Source organism: Humulus lupulus, chromosome 6 (assembly GCF_963169125.1).
Source record: "Humulus lupulus chromosome 6, drHumLupu1.1, whole genome shotgun sequence".
Taxonomy (NCBI): domain Eukaryota; kingdom Viridiplantae; phylum Streptophyta; class Magnoliopsida; order Rosales; family Cannabaceae; genus Humulus; species Humulus lupulus.
The window spans coordinates 215,862,246-215,881,629 of NC_084798.1; the positions used below are offsets into that span (position 1 = coordinate 215,862,246).

The 19,384-nt window shown below is 32.0% G+C and overlaps 1 protein-coding gene across 1 annotated transcript; it reads left to right on the forward strand.

Moving 5' to 3' along the window:
* The first annotated feature begins 3,949 nt into the window (after positions 1-3,949).
* Positions 3,950-12,217, forward strand: LOC133783229 (beta-amyrin synthase-like). The gene is made up of 16 exons (XM_062222774.1): positions 3,950-4,368; positions 4,907-5,152; positions 5,252-5,437; positions 5,979-6,068; positions 6,372-6,569; positions 7,015-7,099; positions 7,435-7,601; positions 7,713-7,904; positions 8,424-8,537; positions 8,782-8,901; positions 9,004-9,126; positions 9,640-9,738; positions 10,212-10,268; positions 10,391-10,581; positions 11,409-11,586; positions 11,864-12,217. The coding sequence occupies exons 2-16, from the start codon at positions 4,940-4,942 to the stop codon at positions 12,146-12,148; spliced, it is 2,298 nt and encodes a 765-aa protein (XP_062078758.1). The 5' UTR covers positions 3,950-4,368; positions 4,907-4,939; the 3' UTR covers positions 12,149-12,217.
* The last annotated feature ends 7,167 nt before the right edge of the window (positions 12,218-19,384 follow it).

Here is a 19,384-nt window from a genome sequence, read left to right on the forward strand (position 1 = left end):
AATTTTGAAGAGGAAAATATTTTCTTATTGTGTTTGATCATAGGCTTTGGTTTCCAAATCAGGTGGTTAGTTAATTCCAATGATGGTGCTTTAGAGTCTCTTGTGTATAAAGAAATATATGCAGTAGATGTTGATATTAATGCTTTGAGCTTTCATGACATTCTAATCTTCAACATGGGCCACTGGTATTTTGTTGTCATTTTTCTCTATCATTTCCATATTCTTGTTGTTGGTGTAGAATAGAAATTACAGGGTATAATAATGTCATTTAATTACTAACAATTGTCTTTAAAGAGAGCTTTTTGTCACTTATGATGATATTAAATGTACTTTGTTACATTGTATTTGTCACTCTGATGGAAATTGATCATAATGCACATTTGATGTATGCATGTGTCTCATCATGCGCTTTTATGTTCAAAATTGTATTTTTGTAGTTTACTATCAACATTTGACATGGAAGGTGTTGCAATTAACAGGTGGTGGGCTCCTTCAAAATTTGACCCTCTTAAATCTCCAATACTTTTTAAGTTCTCACCCTATGATTCCTCCACAAATAGAATAATATCAAGGAGCAGGACAAACAGAATGATGCTATTCATGGGGTGGCATGATAATATACAAGAGGATGTATTAAGACAAAAGGAAATGAATGGACATTTCAAATAAGGGCCAAAGGAAAAATGAGAAGAGTGTTGCAGGCTCTTGAACTGCAACATGAACTTTTGATGTAATGTGTAAACTGTATATGTGGTTAGCTTGTATAATGTATTACATTTTGTATCATAAATACTTAAATTGTAATAATATCGCTCATTCATTTAAAAAATTAGTTTTGATATTTTAATAATATATATTTTAAATATAATAAACAAATAATTAGAAATGCTATAATAGTAAAAGAACAAATTATTTTTTAAATAATAATATATTAGATTAAAAAGCATAATTTAATTTATATTAATTTTGCTACCAAGTTTTAGTAACAAAATTACTATATTTTTAAAGGAATTAGGCATTATTTGCTACTAATTTAATAATTGTTTGCTACCAAAATCTGGTAGTAAAATCATTTTGTTGGATTTTAAAATTTAAAAGGCAAATTTTTTTGCTACCAATTTAAAAGAAATTTGCTACGAAATTGTAGTAGCAAAAAAATTTTAGTAATGCCAAAAAGTAATTATTTTGCTACTAGATTTAACATTTTTTGCTACTAAAAATTTAGTAGCAAATAAGAACTATTAGCTACAAAAAAATTTGGTGGCAAAATACTTTTAGTGACAGGGCTTTAGCTACGAGGTTGCTACTAAAAAATTTGGTAACTAAAAATGTATTAGCTACCAAATATAAATCATTTGCTACCAATTTTTTAGTAGCTAAAAATCTTTTTTTTTGTAGTGAATGTTTCTTTGATGTTTTTTTTTGTAGCACTTTGATATTTAATTTTTGAATTGTCTTCTTCACATTTTTTGTACGTTACAATTATTTTCTTATGCTAATTGAATTGCATTCTTATTTAGTTTATTATTTTCCCTTTTATTGGTTTGTATTATGCTAATTTTTTTCCAATACATTAATTAGCACAAAAAAAACATTGCGGTGATGTGAAATTACATCGACAATGTTGTTGCAATAAGTTTTCAGAAAGGAGGAAACTTTTTAGCTAATTTTTTTTAAACAGGAATTAAAATATCTAATTCCTGCAAAACTTACTATTAGGTATTGCAACAATAACATTGCAGCAATATCCTTCAATATTTTATTTTATTTTTAAATGCTACGTACATATTTTTTCTAATTTTTCATATTTGAAAAGTTTTAATCTTAATTTTTTTTTACGACAATATACATTGTAACTATTTAGAGTATTATGTAAATTTTTAGAAATCTTAAATAATATAATGTGCATAAAACATAATTCAAATAATTTGTGGTACCCTTCTATTTATTTTTATTTATATATACCAGGCTAGCATAAAATATCTAAGTCTTTAAAAAAAAGGTTTAACAAAGTATTACATTGTAACAATAAGTAATTGAACATAATTAAGAAAACTCAATTATAACACTCTAAAATTCTCTAGGCGCATTGGTGTAATTAAACATTGTACTTTTCTTGAAAAACATTAAAATTTTGCATTATTTGTATCCAAAGTGGTTGAGAAAGTGCGGTGGAGAAGTCATCAACGTAGCTGAATTGAATGTACAATCGTTTTAGGTGAGAGGACGGGTGTGGACCAAAGTGATAGTCAGACAATTAATTTGAGAAGAATTTAATTACAAATTTAACACCAAAAATTTTAATTGCAAAAATAAAATATTTTTTTATACCGTATATAAAAATAATACATAACACATACCTCGCATAAGAATTGCCAACACTAAAATAATAATTTAATTATCTCTCTTCTCCATAACTTTTAAAAAAATTATGGACACACTGTTGATCATTTTGGCTCAAGAGTGGTACCATCACGACCTACTCTTCAAGTTGATCATTTTGATATGTTGGAAACATATGTTTTCTCGCCGTTACCGGAATCAAAAGTAACCATTTGGTTGCTTATAAATATCAATTAGATACTTATTAGTTACCTTTTTACAAAAAATAAATAAATTATTTTAGTTAATTAACTTTAAGCTTATATTCAAAATTTGGTGAATTGGTTAATGTTATGTATGAAATGTAACTTTTTAGGAGTAACTCCAAGTTTATGTTATGAAAAAAATAACCAATTAGTATTATTTTCTAATAAGTTATTCATGGTAACTTGGAATTAGAGTAACTTTTTATACTATATGATGACTAATTAGTTTCTAAAATAGATTTGAAGGTAATGTAAAAGTATCTTAAATAATAAGACATGCAAATTAAATGAGTGACTAAAAAAGTTTATTAAAAGTTACCGTGTAGTATACTAAATTAATTATTATTGATAAACTATACGGAAACTTATTATATTATATGATAACTCATTAGTTTCTGAAATAAGCTTGAAGGTTACCAAAATGTATCTCAAATAACAAGATATCATGATATAACCTAAAAATAACTGATTGGTATATTAAGATGTCTACAAATAAGCTTTGAAGGTAACCAAAATGTATTGAAATAATATGATCTAAAAATAAAACTCTTAATAAAAAAAGTGACTAATTGGTAACTTATCACTATTATAAGTAACAAAATGTTACTTTTGAAGACCCAGAAAAATGGAAAATTCAGAATTTCGAGCATATTTCCAATTCAGGTACATTATTGTTAGAATCAGACATTTTTTGATGATGTGACAATATACTTTTGTAAATAAAATTTTGTTGGTGATTTTTGTAATTATTTTATATTATATGTATATAATTATAAAGATCCTAATTAATTTTAGTGGTTACTAGTATGTTCCTCAAAAATATCTAATATATTATTATATTAATTAATTTTCATTACATTTTAGTTATAAATGTTTGCCAATTTTTATTTTTACAAATCTAGAAATTAAATGTAGTTTTTTTTTTTTATTTTGATCCTAATGAGAGAATATATATTTTTTAACTTAAATATCTATATAAAAAAAATTGTGATCTTTTACCTTCCTTTATTTAACTTAAATATCTATTATGTTTCTTATATCAAAATATACTTCTTTCTTTTATCAATCATGGTACAAAATTAATTAATAATATTTTTGAAAAAAAAAAAACTATGAAGTTGACGAATAGTAAAGTTACATGTGGCAACTCAATTAGTCCTAGGTGTATTTAGATGAATTGGTAGTTACTGAAGTGCATGAGAAACGTAAAGTTAGGCATTTTTGCCGACGAAAAAAAAAAAAGATGTATATAAATGTATAAAACTGAAAATATTAAAGTATTTATACGGCAAATACAAAATAAACTCTTAGGACCCAAAAAAACTATAAAAGGGTGGACAGAATTTTTTTTTTCTTTCAAACACAGCTCTCGCCTTTTTGCTTTGGTATGCTTGCTGTTATATAGCCACTCTTTGTATATCATCATCAATCATTTTCGTCTTTCAACTTTTATTACTCTATTCGCTCAATATTCATCATATTGCAACCAATCTTTTATTAGTTTGTCTAGATCTTTTTCTCTTTATTAATTTCTCTTCTTTCTTATTCCAATTTTTTTTTTCTTTATTAAGATGACAAAGAAAAAGAGCTTTGAATTGGAAATTAAGAATTAAGGTGCCATTGGTTCAACTTTGAATCTTCTATAAATGTACTTGAAATTTATCATTAAAACTTGTCGTACGTGACAGTTGTAGTGGAAGAAGATCGATCAGGAGAGGAATTAATAGAGACATGTGGCGGTTGAAGATAGCAGATGAAGGTGGAAATAGTGAGAGAGATGGTAGATATATATACAGCACAAACAATTAAGTTCATTTTTTACTTGTACCAAACACTTGGCGAATGCCCATATTTATTTATTTTATTTTTTTCTGGAGAAACAAATTTGGGAGTGCTCAACTAAGTCAACTCAACTAAACTCAACATTTAACCTATAAAAAGGCACCCATTGATATAGAAATGCAATTACAATCACAATCCTAGTCCTGCCTTTCAACAACAACCAACTTTTGTTTTGGCATATGTCTCTGTCTTCTTTCATAAATCTTCTATTATTCTCTTCTCTTAATAATCATCATATTACAACCAACTTTTGTTTTGGAATGTCTCTGATAATACTTATTTACTCCTTTTTTATTGCACGTTGGAATATAGTTTTGTCGAATATTGGATTACTGTTTTTTTCTTCTGTTGTGCAACTGAATTTAGAAGAAAATTGAAATCTTTCTATATATAATAAATGTCTACATATATATAACATGCATGCGTACGTGATTTGTTCATCTATATATTATGGTTTCATTTTTATTATGTTGTAGTGGAAGGAAAAAGAATACTATATATAGATAGAAATGTGGCGATTGAAGATAGCAGACGAGGGTGGAATAAGTAGTGATGAGAGATATATATACAGCACGAACAACTTTGTAGGGAGGCAGATATGGGAGTTCGACCCCAACGCCGGCACTCCCGACGACCGAGCGGAGGTCGAAGCTGCCCGCCTTAACTTCTACAACAATCGCTTTCAGGTCAAGCCCAGCAGTGACCTCCTTTGGCGGATGCAGGTTCATCTCTGTTTTAGTTTTAGTTTTAGTTTTTTTTTATATATGAAAATTTCCAACTTTAATTACAAACATACAATTTATTAATTTAAATCATTGCAGTTCTTGAAAGAGAAAAACTTCAAACAAACAATCCCTGGTATTAAAGTTGAGGATGATGAGGCCATCTCATATGAAAAGGCTACAATTACTTTGAGGAGAGCCGTGCATTTTCTTTCGGCCTTGCAAGCTAGTGATGGACATTGGCCAGCTGAAAATACTGGCTTATCATTCTTTCTTCCTCCATTGGTAATATATATGTATATATTAATTAGTTATTCTTTGTTAAGACTTTGTAAATATAATATATATTTTATGAGAGCCACTACAACATATTCATTTTTTTATAACACCGGTGCATTATTTTTCTATTTTTAGTATCTGGGTAAATATAATCTCAAATTTTTTTTATATGACAATATACATCGTAGCTATTTAGAACATCCCGCAAATTTTTAAGAAATTTTGAACAGTTACGAAGCCCAAAACATGGTTCAAATGGTCAAATTTTACATGCGCACACAAAAAAACAAGCACGCGTGCAACAAACAGTTTAAACTCTGTTTTCGATACCATAATTTATTCAAAGTTTTTTTGAAAATTTACAGGATGGTCTAGATAGCTACAAATGTACAATATCATATAAAAAAAAATTAAGAATATACCTATCCGGATACCGAAAATAGAAAATAAATGCACTATAGTATTGTAAAAAAAGTGTATGCCTTGGATTCACTCCCTATATTTTATATATCATTCAACAATTACAAACTTTGCCATTTACGTATAGATCATGTGTCTTTATATTACGGGTCATCTTAATACCACATTCACTACCGAGCATCGGAAAGAAATGCTTCGCTACATATACTATCATCAGGTACATAAATTTGGCACAAAGCTTAGATTTTTCTGTTGGGTATTTTTATTTAGTTTTATTATTAAGGCTTTAAATTTAATATATTCTGAACTTGATTTTTAGTGATTAACTACCATCTAATCAATCATCGAATAGTGTGAGCCGAACTAAACAGGATTCCTCTTTAAAGCAAGATGAAAAATCTGGCCCCTAAATTAATATATTCTGTTTAAGGGTATTCTGGCATGTCTTTTAGCTTATATAAAACTCTCTTTGTATCAACTCTTTATTCAGATATATTAGAAATATTCATATTGATCTCAGAACAAAGATGGTGGATGGGGACTGCACATAGAGGGCCATAGCACGATGTTCGGTACAACTCTCAACTACATTTGCATGAGAATACTAGGAGAAGGGCCAGATGGTGGTCAACACAATGCTTGTGCAAGAGCAAGACAATGGATTCTTGACCATGGTGGTGTAACATATATACCCTCTTGGGGAAAGACTTGGCTTTCGGTATTAAATTTTCTTTTGAAAATTCCTGATGGTCTTGATTATACCATCAGTTCCAGTATTTATTGTGTTAGCTCTATACATGTGAAGATTCTTAATTTATCAATTATGAATATTTTTATAAAGGGTGGGTAAGTATGGTTTTGGTACCATATTTCTTTATAATGATTATGAAGAATGGTATCCTGGGTTCTTGATAATTTAGTCATTGGGTATCCTATAATTCAAAAATCGGCATAAAATGGTACCATTTTATTTATATGAGTATACTTATTTGGTACCTTGTCATTGATGACAAAATTTGAGCTCATCAAACTACCATTTTATACTGTATTAGTAGTATTTATAATAGATGATACTAAAGTTATACTTCGGTAAAACACACGTACCAAATGAGTAATTTCTTCTTTTATAAATATATATACACAATTTTTTCTCATATGTGTAGATACTTGGTCTTTTTGATTGGGCTGGAAGCAACCCAATGCCTCCTGAATTTTGGATTCTTCCTTCTTTTCTTCCCATACACCCAGGTTTGCACAATTTCATTACAGAATTATTATATGATCAATATAGGTTTAGCATGGGAAAAAAAAGTAAAAACAACTTGATACTACTTAAAAGTTAAAAAAGAAGTTGGTGAAATAATTAAGTCTAAATTTGTGTTATAAAATTATCCTACTAAAATAAGAAACACGTTAAAAGAAAATAATAAAAAAAATTTGCACCTTATAAGTGTAATAAAGTCTAATATTATCTTATTATGAAGTATATAAATCTCTATTTAAATTTAGTATTAAATAAAAAGTGCAAATAATATATTATCCATGTTTTATATAAGTCACTATCAATTTTTCTAAAACTGCAGCTAAAATATTCTGTTATTGTCGAATGGTGTATATGCCTATGTCTTATTTATATGGGAAAAGATTTGTTGGTCCAATCACACCTCTTATTTTGGAATTGAGAGCAGAACTTCATACTCAACCTTATAATGAAATAAATTGGAGAAAAGTTCGCCATTTTTGTGCCAAGGTACGTAAAAAGAAAAATAATAGACATCTATCTTCCGAAGCTCTATATTTATAAACTTGTTGTACATGTTTAAATAATTGATATGCATAAATGAGGTGTATTTTATTTTAGGAGGACGTATACTATTCGCATCCTTGGATTCAGGATTTCATTTGGGATAGTCTCTATATATGTATAGAGCCTCTTCTTACTCGTTGGCCCTTGAACAAATTGATTAGACAAAGAGCCCTCCAAGTGACAATGAATCACATTCATTACGAGGATGAAAATAGTCGATATATTACAATGGGATGTGTAGAAAAGGTGATATAATAATGTATAAAATCTGTTGGATATATAGACAATTATATATATATATAGAACGACTACAATGCATCTTTTTTTTGCAATACCGGTGCATCATTTTTCTATTTCGGCAACTGAATAGATATAATCTCAAATATTTTTATATGACAGTGTACATTGTATGTATTTAGAATATCCTGCAAATTTTCAAGAAATTCTGAATAGTTTACGAAGCTGAAAACAGAGTTCAAACTGTCAAATTTTACACGCGTACACAAAAAAACAGGTACGTGTGTAATAGACAGTTTAGACCCTATTTCGGTACCATAATTTATTCAGAATTTCTTGAAAATTTCTAGGATGTTCTAGATGGCTATAATTTACACCATCATATAAAAAAAATTGAGATTATAACTATTCAGGTGCCGAAATAGAAAAAAAATACATCGATATTGCAAAAAAGGAAATGCGTTGTAATCGCTCCTTATATATCTCCTTATTAATTATTTTCTGACATTACATTTTGAAATAATATAGGTGTTGTGTATGCTTGCTTGTTGGGTTGAAGATCCAAACGGGGACTATTTTAAAAAACACCTAGCTAGGATCCCAGATTTTATGTGGGTTGCTGAGGATGGAATGAAAATGCAGGTAGCTAGCTATACTTAAATATCATTGTTTATTTATTTATTTATTTTGGATAAAATCGACAATTATTAATTGTTTAGAATTTCTCAACAAAAAGTTTCACTTGATGATATTATGATAAATTTTTAATAATTAATACACATAACAATTGCTTAATTATTGCCATAACTTCATAGAGAAAAAAAAAAGTTTGACACTAATATCTATGACTATGAGCAAATATGTATTACGATGAATTATTATTCAGAGTTTCGGTAGTCAAGCGTGGGATACTAGTTTGGCCATTCAGGCATTGCTTGCTAGTGATCTCGTTGATGAAATTGGACCAACACTTGCAAGAGGTCATGACTTCATAAAAAAATCTCAGGTATTATATATATTACAATTATCATTAAAATCTCTTATATATAGTTATAAATTCTTTCTATGGAGTTAATTAGGTTATTATTTACATAAAATTTTATTAAAGGTGAAAGATAATCCTTCTGGTGACTTCAAAAGTATGTATCGTCACATTTCTAAAGGATCATGGCCATTTTCTGATCAAGATCATGGATGGCAAGTATCTGATTGCACTGCAGAAGGTTTGAAGGTAATTAACTTATTGTAGGGATATAAACGGGGTGGGGTGGGGTCGGGGATGGCTTCCCCGTCCCTGCCCTATCTCGGGGTCGGTGCCCATCGGGTACCCGTTTAATAAAAATGTTTAATTTTGTTTAAAATTAATAAAATAAATTAAAATAATTAATAATTTTTAATATAAAATAATTAGAAAATAATAAATTATACCATTAATAAATATATATTTTTATATAAATTATTATATTATATATTTTTAATAATATTTATATTAAAAATATAAATTACAATATAAACGGAGCGGGTCCCCACATGGACCCTTCCCCGCGGGTTAAATTGACATTCCTACTTATTGTGTTTGATACTTCTTCCACTATTAGAAAATAAAATGCACAAATCATAGTTTTACTTGCACAACTTTACTTAATTACCACAATTTTGATTTGTAAATGAATATTTATATATGTTTTTTTTTAGATCTAGACCTCAATGCCTCTAACTTTATTTTATACTTACTTTTTTACAGTGTTGTCTTTTTCTCTCATTGTTATCACCAAATATTGTTGGTGAGAAAATTGATCCTAAGCATTTATATGATGCTGTTAATATTTTACTCTCTTTACAGGTAATAATTTTCATGATAACGATTTATTTATTTTTTCTTTATGGTATACATATATATATAGCAATTTTGAAGTAAAAATTGTAATTTTAAATCACAACTATAAAACATCAACGTGCAATAAAAAAATTAATATTTGGTCACAATTACTTATTAGAATACATGTTTTTAGCCATATAATATAATGAACATTATTTTATTTAGTCACCGCAGATTGTAAATTTTTATGCAAATAAAAATTTTAGTTATAAAATTTGATTTTTCATAAATTTATTGTAGCTAAAATTGAACAAAAAGTATCAATTAAACTAATTTTTGAAAAAAAAAGGTGAGGCCAAATTAGAAAATAATTATTAGTTCTTTGCCAAAACCTATAACCTAAATATTTCGTTTGAATTTAAGTAAAGTGTTGTTCAATTATATAATACTACTTTTATATATGCAAAACATATATAATTAACATCTATGTTTGACAGAGTAAGAATGGTGGTTCAACAGCTTGGGAGCCAGCAAAAGGACAAGAATGGTTGGAGGTAATAAAATTGTCTTAATAAGAAATAACTTATAATCATATATGTTTTTATTAGATCAAATAATTTTAAAAGAATCTAACTTATGATTTATTTTTTCAATGCACTTAATTCAAATTCATTAGATATTGAATCCAACCGAATTCATTGTGGATATTGTGATTGAGCATGAGTACGTAGAATGCACTTCTTCGGCAATCCAAGCTCTTGTTTTGTTTAACAAGTTATATCCAACGCACAAGAAATATGAAATTGAAAATTTTATAACAAAGGCTATACAATTCATTGAGCACATACAACTTCCTGATGGTTCATGGTATAATATTCCTCTCTTCTTAGATAGTTATTATATGTATAATACATTGCTTTTTATTTTTTCTATATATATTTATATATAAACTATTTCAGCACTCTACACAAAATCTATCAACACTAACTATTTACTTAATTTTAGTTAAAAAAAAGATTACAATAGCACATGTTTACTTTTTATTATAATAACTAATGAGATTTTAATTATTTTTTAAAGGTATCATACTATTTTAGACTTTGTGTTTTGTCTCATTATCTATTTAGACCTTATGTTTTGATAAATTATTTTTTAAAACTTATGTATTGTAAAATGGTTCAAATAGACTCCTGAACTCGATTTTGATCAAAGTTTTTTTTAACTAAAATCACAGATAGTTCACCAAACTAACAAGTTAGAACAAAAACAAAACTATTATGCCTAACAATATTGTATTATTATATTCAATTTCATGTTCATCAAAACCGATGAGTTTAAGAGTTTATTATTTGAGCAATTTTATAAAACACAATGTGTGTAAAAAATAATTTATTAAAAGAAAGATTCTTTAATGTCTATATCCATAAATTAAAATAAATGGATACACATACATAATATATCAATTAATTGTAATTATTTAATCAACAATATAGAGATAGTTTGAATAAAATTTAGTGAGGACTCAATTTGGTATAGTCTTACAGGATAAAGTAACTTTTTAAAAACAAATAGGTGAAATATAATATTTAGCTAAATTTTGAATTATTGAAATAATATTTTCTTTTTTTTATATATATATTCTGTCGATAATATATATATATATATATATATATATTCATCATCACATTTGATAGGTATGGCAATTGGGGAATTTGCTTCACATATGGCTCATGGTTTGCGCTTAGAGCACTAGCAGCTGTTGGCAAGACATACAATAATAGTGAAGCTATTCATAAAGCAGTGGGATTTTTACTTCAAAAACAGAACAAGGATGGTGGTTGGGGTGAAAGTTATATTTCATGCCCAAATAAGGTAATATATTAATTGAACATATGATATCAATTGGGCACTACTTTAATTGTCGGCGTAGAGTCTTGCTAAGCTATGATGACAGTCAATAGAGTTGACTATCGTGATTGAGTATCGGAAAAATCTAGTTTTATAGTAGTGGGGTTAAGTTATTGTGTTTAGTATAGGATGTGTGTTATTTAAATCTGTTTTAAAAGTCTCCCTTTTTCTTGAAACACCAAATTTTGGAACTTTTGTTCACAAGTAAATAATTGAATAACTTGTTAATCTCATGATATAGGAATATGTATCTCTTGAAAAATATCGATCAAATTTGGTACAAACTGCATGGGCTTTGATGGGTCTAATTCATGGAGGACAAGCAGAAAGAGATCCAACACCTCTGCACAAGGCAGCAAAATTAATAATTAATTCTCAATTGGATGATGGTGATTTTCCGCAGCAAGAAATAACAGGAGCTTTTATGAAGAATTGTATGCTGCATTATCCAATGTATAGAAACATTTATCCACTTTGGGCTCTTGCAGAATACCGCAAACGAGTTCTATATGATAATTCCAAATAATGAGCTGAATGTACCTTTGACTATTTAAAATATCCCATTAATAAAGAAGTTTATTATTAATAAACAATATTTTCTTTGGTGTGAAATAATATAACCGTACATATTGAAGAGCTTTGTGATTCCAAATATTCTTGAACATAAATTTATGTAAAACTATACCAAAATATTGGAATGAAAGCTTAGCCTCAAAGTGAGATTAAGTGCTTTATTTATAGAGCAGTAAGTATATCAAGTAAAGTTGTTACATCAAGAACCTTTAACAATAATTTTGTTGACTAATTACAAAGCAGTTAGGAAACTAACATGAGTTGCAACTAATTAACCAAACTAACTGTATTGGTTATTATCCCTCTCTAACGAAAGGGTGTAGACACCACTTTCAGTTTGGTTTTGAGATATTGAAACCTATCAATAGGCAAAGATTTTGTGAGAACATCCGCTACTTGGTCAATAGAAGATACATATCGAAATGAGAGCTGCTGTGCTAAGAACTGGTCACGAACAAAATGCATATCTATTTCAATATGCTTACAGTGGGCATGGAAAACAGGATTAGCTGTAAGAGCAGTTGCTCCTTGATTATCGACCCATAGAACAGGGATGTCATCAAGCTTCACTTGTAGCTTGGATAGAAGTGAAACAAGCCATCTGATTTCTGATGCAGCATTTGCCAATGCTCTAAACTCACACTCAGTGCTCGACCGTGCCACCACTTGTTGTTTCTTAGCAGACCATGATATGAGATTGCCACCCAAATACATGACATATTCTCCAGTCGACCTACGGTCATCAGGAAAACTTGCCCAGTCAGCGTCTGAATAACCATATAAGGACATAGTGAGATCAGGCTAAATGAGAAGTCCCTCTGAGATAGTGCCTTTGAGATATCTAAGAAGGCGTTTAGTAGCTTCCCAATGTACTATTGTAGGAGCATGGATAAACTGACTCAATTTATTTATAATAAATGCAACATCGGGCCTAGTGAGTGTTAAGTACTAGAGGGCGCCAAGGGTACTTTTGTACAGGGAAACAACTTCAAAGGGTGTCCCTTCATTCAATGATAGCTTATGAGTTGGGCTTGTGGGACTGGAGTTGGGCTTGGAACCCTCTAAATGTACTTTCAATAAGAGGTCAGTAATGTACTTTGATTGGGATAAGTACATACCAACTGAGTTTCGATGGATCTCCACGCCTAGAAAATAATGCACAGACCCTAAGTCTTTGAGTGAAAATTGAGAGTTCAAATCAGAAATGAGCTGTTGTACTAGGAGCTTTTTCGGACAAGTAATCAAAAGATCATCGACATAGACTAGTAAAAGAACTAGGTTAGCTCCTAAACCAAAACTAAAAAGAGAAGTATTAGATTTGGACTGTTGAAAGCCCCATTGAAACAAGGTCTACTTAAGTTTCTCATTCCATGCTCTTGGAGCCTGGTTCGGACCATATAAGGCTTTGTTTAATCGACATACATAGTGAGGATTGGATGCATCTACAAACCCAGTGGGTTGTTGCATATAGACCAATTCATTGAGGGTGCCATTGAGAAAGACATTGCTAACGTCTAACTATTTGACATCCCAGTTAAATGATACAGCAAGAGTAAGCACCATCTGAACTGTGGCAGGTTTAACAATGGGACTAAATGTATCTTCAAAGTCTATTCTAGATGTCTGTAGATAACCCTTAGCTGCCATTCTTGATTTGAATCTGTCTAGAGTCCCATCAACTTTTAATTTTACTCTAAAGACCCATTTGTTGGTGAGGACATTCATACCAGGTGTGGCAGGAACTAATGTCCATGTACCTTGCTTTTGGAGGGAATCAAACTCTTCTTTCATAGAAGCACACCAGCGGGGATCCCTACGGGCAGATTTAGTTGATGAGGGTTATGTGGGGAGAAGAGATTCAGGCAGCTTGTGTTTGGTTGCCAAAAAGGACTTAGGCTTGTATATGCCTCTCTGAGATATTGTGGTCATAAAGTGAGTGCTAGTGGCAGTAGATAGAAGAGGGACTTCTGCACTTTCAGAGGCGACACGAGTAGCAGCAAGTATATCTTGAACCTGAGTAGAAGGAGGTTGTACACCAGCTAAGAGTGAGAGTGTATTATCAGTGTTCTGAGTAGGAGGAACTTCAGGTGGGACAACTGTAATGGTAGTAGGCGCTGATGTAGAAGAAGAGAGTGTAGGAGACATCATAGGCTCAGGTAGCACAGTAGAAGAACACAAATTAGAAGTATCATGAACTGGTGTAGTTGAAAATTGAGCAGTAGGGAGAGAGTGGGATATGGAAGAAGGTACCTGAGTAGATATAGTCAGTGACAAAGCTGAGAAATGAGTCTCATTAAAGACTACATTTCGAGCAATGAAGATTCTGCCAGCAGTGTTGTAACGCCCTGGTTACCCCAGAACAGTTACGGTGAACGATGAACCGAAAATTTAACCCGCTACCCGAGTCCTTTGGTTAAAAACGTGTTCTAAGTGCTAATAACAGGTTAAGGTGGAAAATCAATAAAAGGAAAGGATATATTTTATTTAGTACATAAAATTGTTCATGGGCCCATAAAAACATTTACAAATTATTTACAACTCAAAATGGTCATTACAGTTTCAAAATTACAAACCCGCCGACCTAAGCGGCAAAAATAGGGTAAACCCCCTAGTTCCTCTGAGAACTCCTTGACCGTGGTGGTCAAGCGGCCGCACATGTACACATCACCACCTAAGCTCTCCACTCAAGGCTGGGTGAGCTTTTCTTTCCCTTTACCTGCACCACATAGCACCCATGAGCCAAGACCCAGCAAGAAAACACAATAAAGCATGATATAATATCAACAATGATCATAATAATCATTCAGGACTATCAGTCCAAACAAATAGGTGACAGTCGCAAAAGTCACTAAGTTGGGTCTAGCTCCCTTTAGCCTTATGACGATAAAGTCATCGGGGCTTAATAGATAAGTGTGTTTTTATTAGTTTGAACAGGATAGGTGCATGGTGACTAGTCACCAACATAACCTTCCTCATGACCTTAGAGTCATAACCCTGGAACAGCGCTCCCTAGCCATGTGACAAACAGTCACCTGGGCCTTAGGCCTTTGCTCTAGTAACTAGTCTTAGACTAGACAAGCGCTTATAAGTTCATCGACCTTAGGTTCGGTCCAGCGTTAATGCCTTAGAGCCATTCAACGCTGATATCGATTAGATCTAATCTTCATTTGGCCCTACGTTCATGACGCTATGCCATTTCTAACTCTTAGGTCAGTGTCCCTGACTAGTCAGTACATATACAAGTATACAACATTCACTAGCATTTAATAGGCAACCCATGTCCACATTTATCAATCAACATGCCTCAATAACAATCACGCATGTCATACATACACAGGGTGCAGTTTTCTTACCTCAGGTTCGAGTGAGAATTAATAATAAGAACGACCCTTGAGACTGATCAACCTTTTGGTCCTTTAGCGGTTACCTGGTCATAACCAATTATGGGATTCCATCAATAAAATAAATAACAAAGGGTTCCCAAACCAAAACCTAGCCTCCGAGACATCGAATACTACTAAATCGGGTAGTAGGATCGATCCCGAGGCGTAAGGCTAGCATCCCCAAGCCAAAAACTCATTTCTGGCCAAAATGCCACTAAGGGCTGTGACCCTCCTTGGCCATGCCGTGGCCCATCCCTCAAACAGAGGCGGCCTCCTTCAGCATCCCTCAAGGGTCGCGACCCTCCCAGACCATGCCGCAGCCCAACCCCCAAGTTGAGCCAATACCCTGGTTTTATCTTCCCTTGCGATTTTCCTTGGAACCAACCTTTCAAACCAAGTTCAAACACCACTCAAACATCCAATACAACCCATAAACTTGATCTATAACACTCCCTCATCAAAACCCAAGATAAACCCCAACCAAAACTTCCATTAATTCCAACTATCCACAAAGAAATCACAAGCTGAAAATTAAAGCCAAAACAGAGCATACCAGAAAACTAAAGCCAAAACAGAGCTTACCACAAAAGTAATGGCTGGAAACTTACCTCAAACTCAGGTTGAGATGCTCTTCAATGGTGGAACACTCTCCCAAACTCCCAAGGTCTACTTCCCAATCTAGAATCCTCAACAAGATCACAAAAATCACAAAGAAGATGAAGGAGGAGGAAGGTACGGGTAAGCTTCAAGACTTGCTCTGTTTTTCCCTCTATTTCATAGCCTAAAGAGTTTATATCTATCCTAGGGGTAAAAACACCATTATACCCATAGGTCAATTAAGGGTTTCTAAAAGCTCCCAAGGGAAAAATTTTCCTTTCCAACCTATCTCGTTAATCATAATTAATGCTCTCCAATTCCCGCTATTCTCGATAATCACAAACACCAATAATTTATATCTCGTTGCCCTTTAATTCCCGGTACCGCTCTAATCATTAAAATCACCCCGAGACTCATCCCGAGCCTCGAACTTAAACCTGCTATGACCAGACCGCCAACTAATAATCTAAGATCGTCTCATGCCGAATAGCTCGAACAAACCCACATTATAATGTGGTCTCAGCGACATATCACCGACATGCATACAATTATACAATTATGTTCTCAACGGGCCAAATTACCATCACACCCTTGTAATTAAAATATGGAGCCACATGCATGCATTTAACATCATATTATAATATAACTCACATATACATGCATATATTCATTTAATGGCATAATTAAGCAAGTATGGCCCTCCCGGCCTACTAATCCCGCCATTAAACCATATCGAAGAATTTGGGGCATTACAAGTGTTCTCACAGATGTACCCTTTATGTTGTGGAGAGTATCCCAAGAACAAGCAAGGTTCAGACTGAAAGCTCAACTTGTGATTGTTTTAGGGCCCTAGGTGAGGAAAACATGTACAACCAAAAGGCTTCAAGAAATGGTAATCTGGTTGCTTGTTAAATAGACACTCATATGGACTTTGATTCTAAAGAACGGGAGTAGGAAGTCTATTGAGGAAATAAACTCCACAATGAAAAGCATGCCACCAGTAGGTGAAGTCAAGTCCTGAATGAGCTAAAAGAGTAAGTCCAGTTTCTGTGATATGGCAATGTTTTCGCTCTGCCCTGCCATGTTGTTCATGCGTGTAAGGGCATGGATGTTGAAACTTGATTCCCTGATCCTGCAAAAAACCTTTAAATACTCGATACTCACCACCCCAATCAGCCTAAACACTTTTAATTGGTAAAGAAAATTGTTTCTCAACAAGACTTTTAAACTGAACAAAGACATTAAGTGCTTGAGACTTAAGAGTTAAAGGAAAGATCCATGTAAACCTACTATAATCATCAACCCAATGAATGTAGTATCTAAAACCATCTTTAGAGGGAGTGTGCGAAAGACCCCATACATTAGTGTGGATCAGTGCTAAAGGTTGACTAGCTCGACTAGAAGAGAGGGAAAAAGATTGTTTATGGATTTTTTCCCTTTTGACAAGAATCACAGAATTTTAAATTCTTTAATGAACCAGAGTAAGGGAGTTGGAAAATTTTTTTGCTCAATACTTTTGGGGAGGGATGTCCTAATTTTATATGCCATAAATTAACATCAGAATGAACATTAGAACCAAAAGCTTTTGGCTAAAGATCAGGAACATAAGCAGAAAAGTCTTTATTTATGTAAGTTGTATTACAAGCAGGATGTTTAGAAGCAGAATTACAAGAACAAGTAGAAGATGAATAACAAGATTGTACATTTGTAGACAACTGGGAGGAATTAATTTTAGAAACAGTAATTAAATGACACTAAAGGACTGACATAGATGAGCTGGTGGCATCATCCCTAAGCTTGTATAGACCATTTCTAACTCTTCCCTTGAGCAAGACATTCCCCAAATCCTTGTCCTTGACAAAACAACAGTTTTTGTGAAATTCAAGAAAAACATTATTGTCTTTGGTAAGCTTAGAAACACTCACAAGATTTTTAGTAATAGATAGAACATTCAAAACTGAATTTAATTGTAAAGGGGAAGTAGAAGTAGAGGGAAGAGTAGCCTTGCCTATGTGAGAAATTAACAATTTATTACCATTCCCAACAAGTGTTTCAGAACCATTTTAAGGGGTAGCCAAGTCAAGGGTATCTATACCAAATGAAACATGATTCCTGGCCCTTGTGTTAGCATACCACATGTGATTAACTCCAAAATCAGGTACTAAACTAGAGACATAGGCTTCAAGGTCACTAACATCTAAACCTTCACTGTCATGTTCAGTGAGATAAGTTTTTACCTGAGAAGTATTGTTCTTTGGAGTGATGAATCCTCCATCAAATTTATAGTGACATATCACTGCAGTGTGGTCAATCTTGAGACAAACTTGACAAACATGTATTGTAGATGGCAAAGGAGGACGACTAAAATGTCGAGCAGATGGCCTTGAAGAGCTGTCATAAGATGGAGGCCTAGCAGATTTATAGGGGGGCCTGTAACCATTAGAAAGCATATTTCTGGAGGCGCCAAATGTGAGATGGGCAGCCATCTTGGATGAGAGATCAGCCACGGAGTGATGACACTCAAGACGACATTCATGAGCCATGAGTAGTGCCTGAATTTCTTCAAGTATTTTTGTCTCACTAGTGGAAGTAATTCCAGAAACTACAGGGTCATATTCGGGTCTAAGACCATTGAGCAATTGGAGCTCAAGATCTTGATCACTAATCGTACACCCATCAATGGCAAGACTATCACACAAAGATTTAATCTTGTCAACATAGTCAGAGATTGACAAGTTGCCTTGCTGGATATTGGACAACTGACCCTTCAGTTGTAGTAGTTGAGCTTTGGATTGTGATGGACCCAAAACGGGTATGTTTAAAAATTTATATATCGCAAGCGCACGAATCGTCCATAAAGAATAGTGATCGTGTAAGCAAGGATGTCGAACCCAAGGGAGTTGTCTAAAATCGAAAATGAAACTATTTTAAATCAAAAATAATAAATTCTAACCTAGCTCCAAAGATTGATGAGTTTTAATATTATGAACATAAAATAAAAGATTGAAAAATAAAGCTATTTAAGAGAATAAAAATAAAGCAATAATGAGTAGAAAATAAGTGTTAAAAGAAAAGATTATTAAGATACTAGAATCCACAAAATGTAAGTTTAATAATATTTATTAGTATATTGATTCCCAAGTTTTAGTGATAGTTAAAATATTTTAAACTATCATTTTCCAAAAAGATTTATAATTTTAAGCACAAAT

What these genes read in the sequence shown, in the direction of transcription:
- LOC133783229 (XM_062222774.1), top strand. Translation starts at nt 4,940, where the DNA reads ATGTGGCGATTGAAGATAGCAGACGAGGGTGGAATAAGTAGTGATGAG. An exon ending in TTTTCTTCCCATACACCCAG is followed by an intron (nt 7,100 to 7,434) that starts GTTTGCACAATT and finishes CTAAAACTGCAG; the next exon opens with CTAAAATATTCTGTTATTGT. An exon ending in AAGGACAAGAATGGTTGGAG is followed by an intron (nt 10,269 to 10,390) that starts GTAATAAAATTG and finishes CAAATTCATTAG; the next exon opens with ATATTGAATCCAACCGAATT.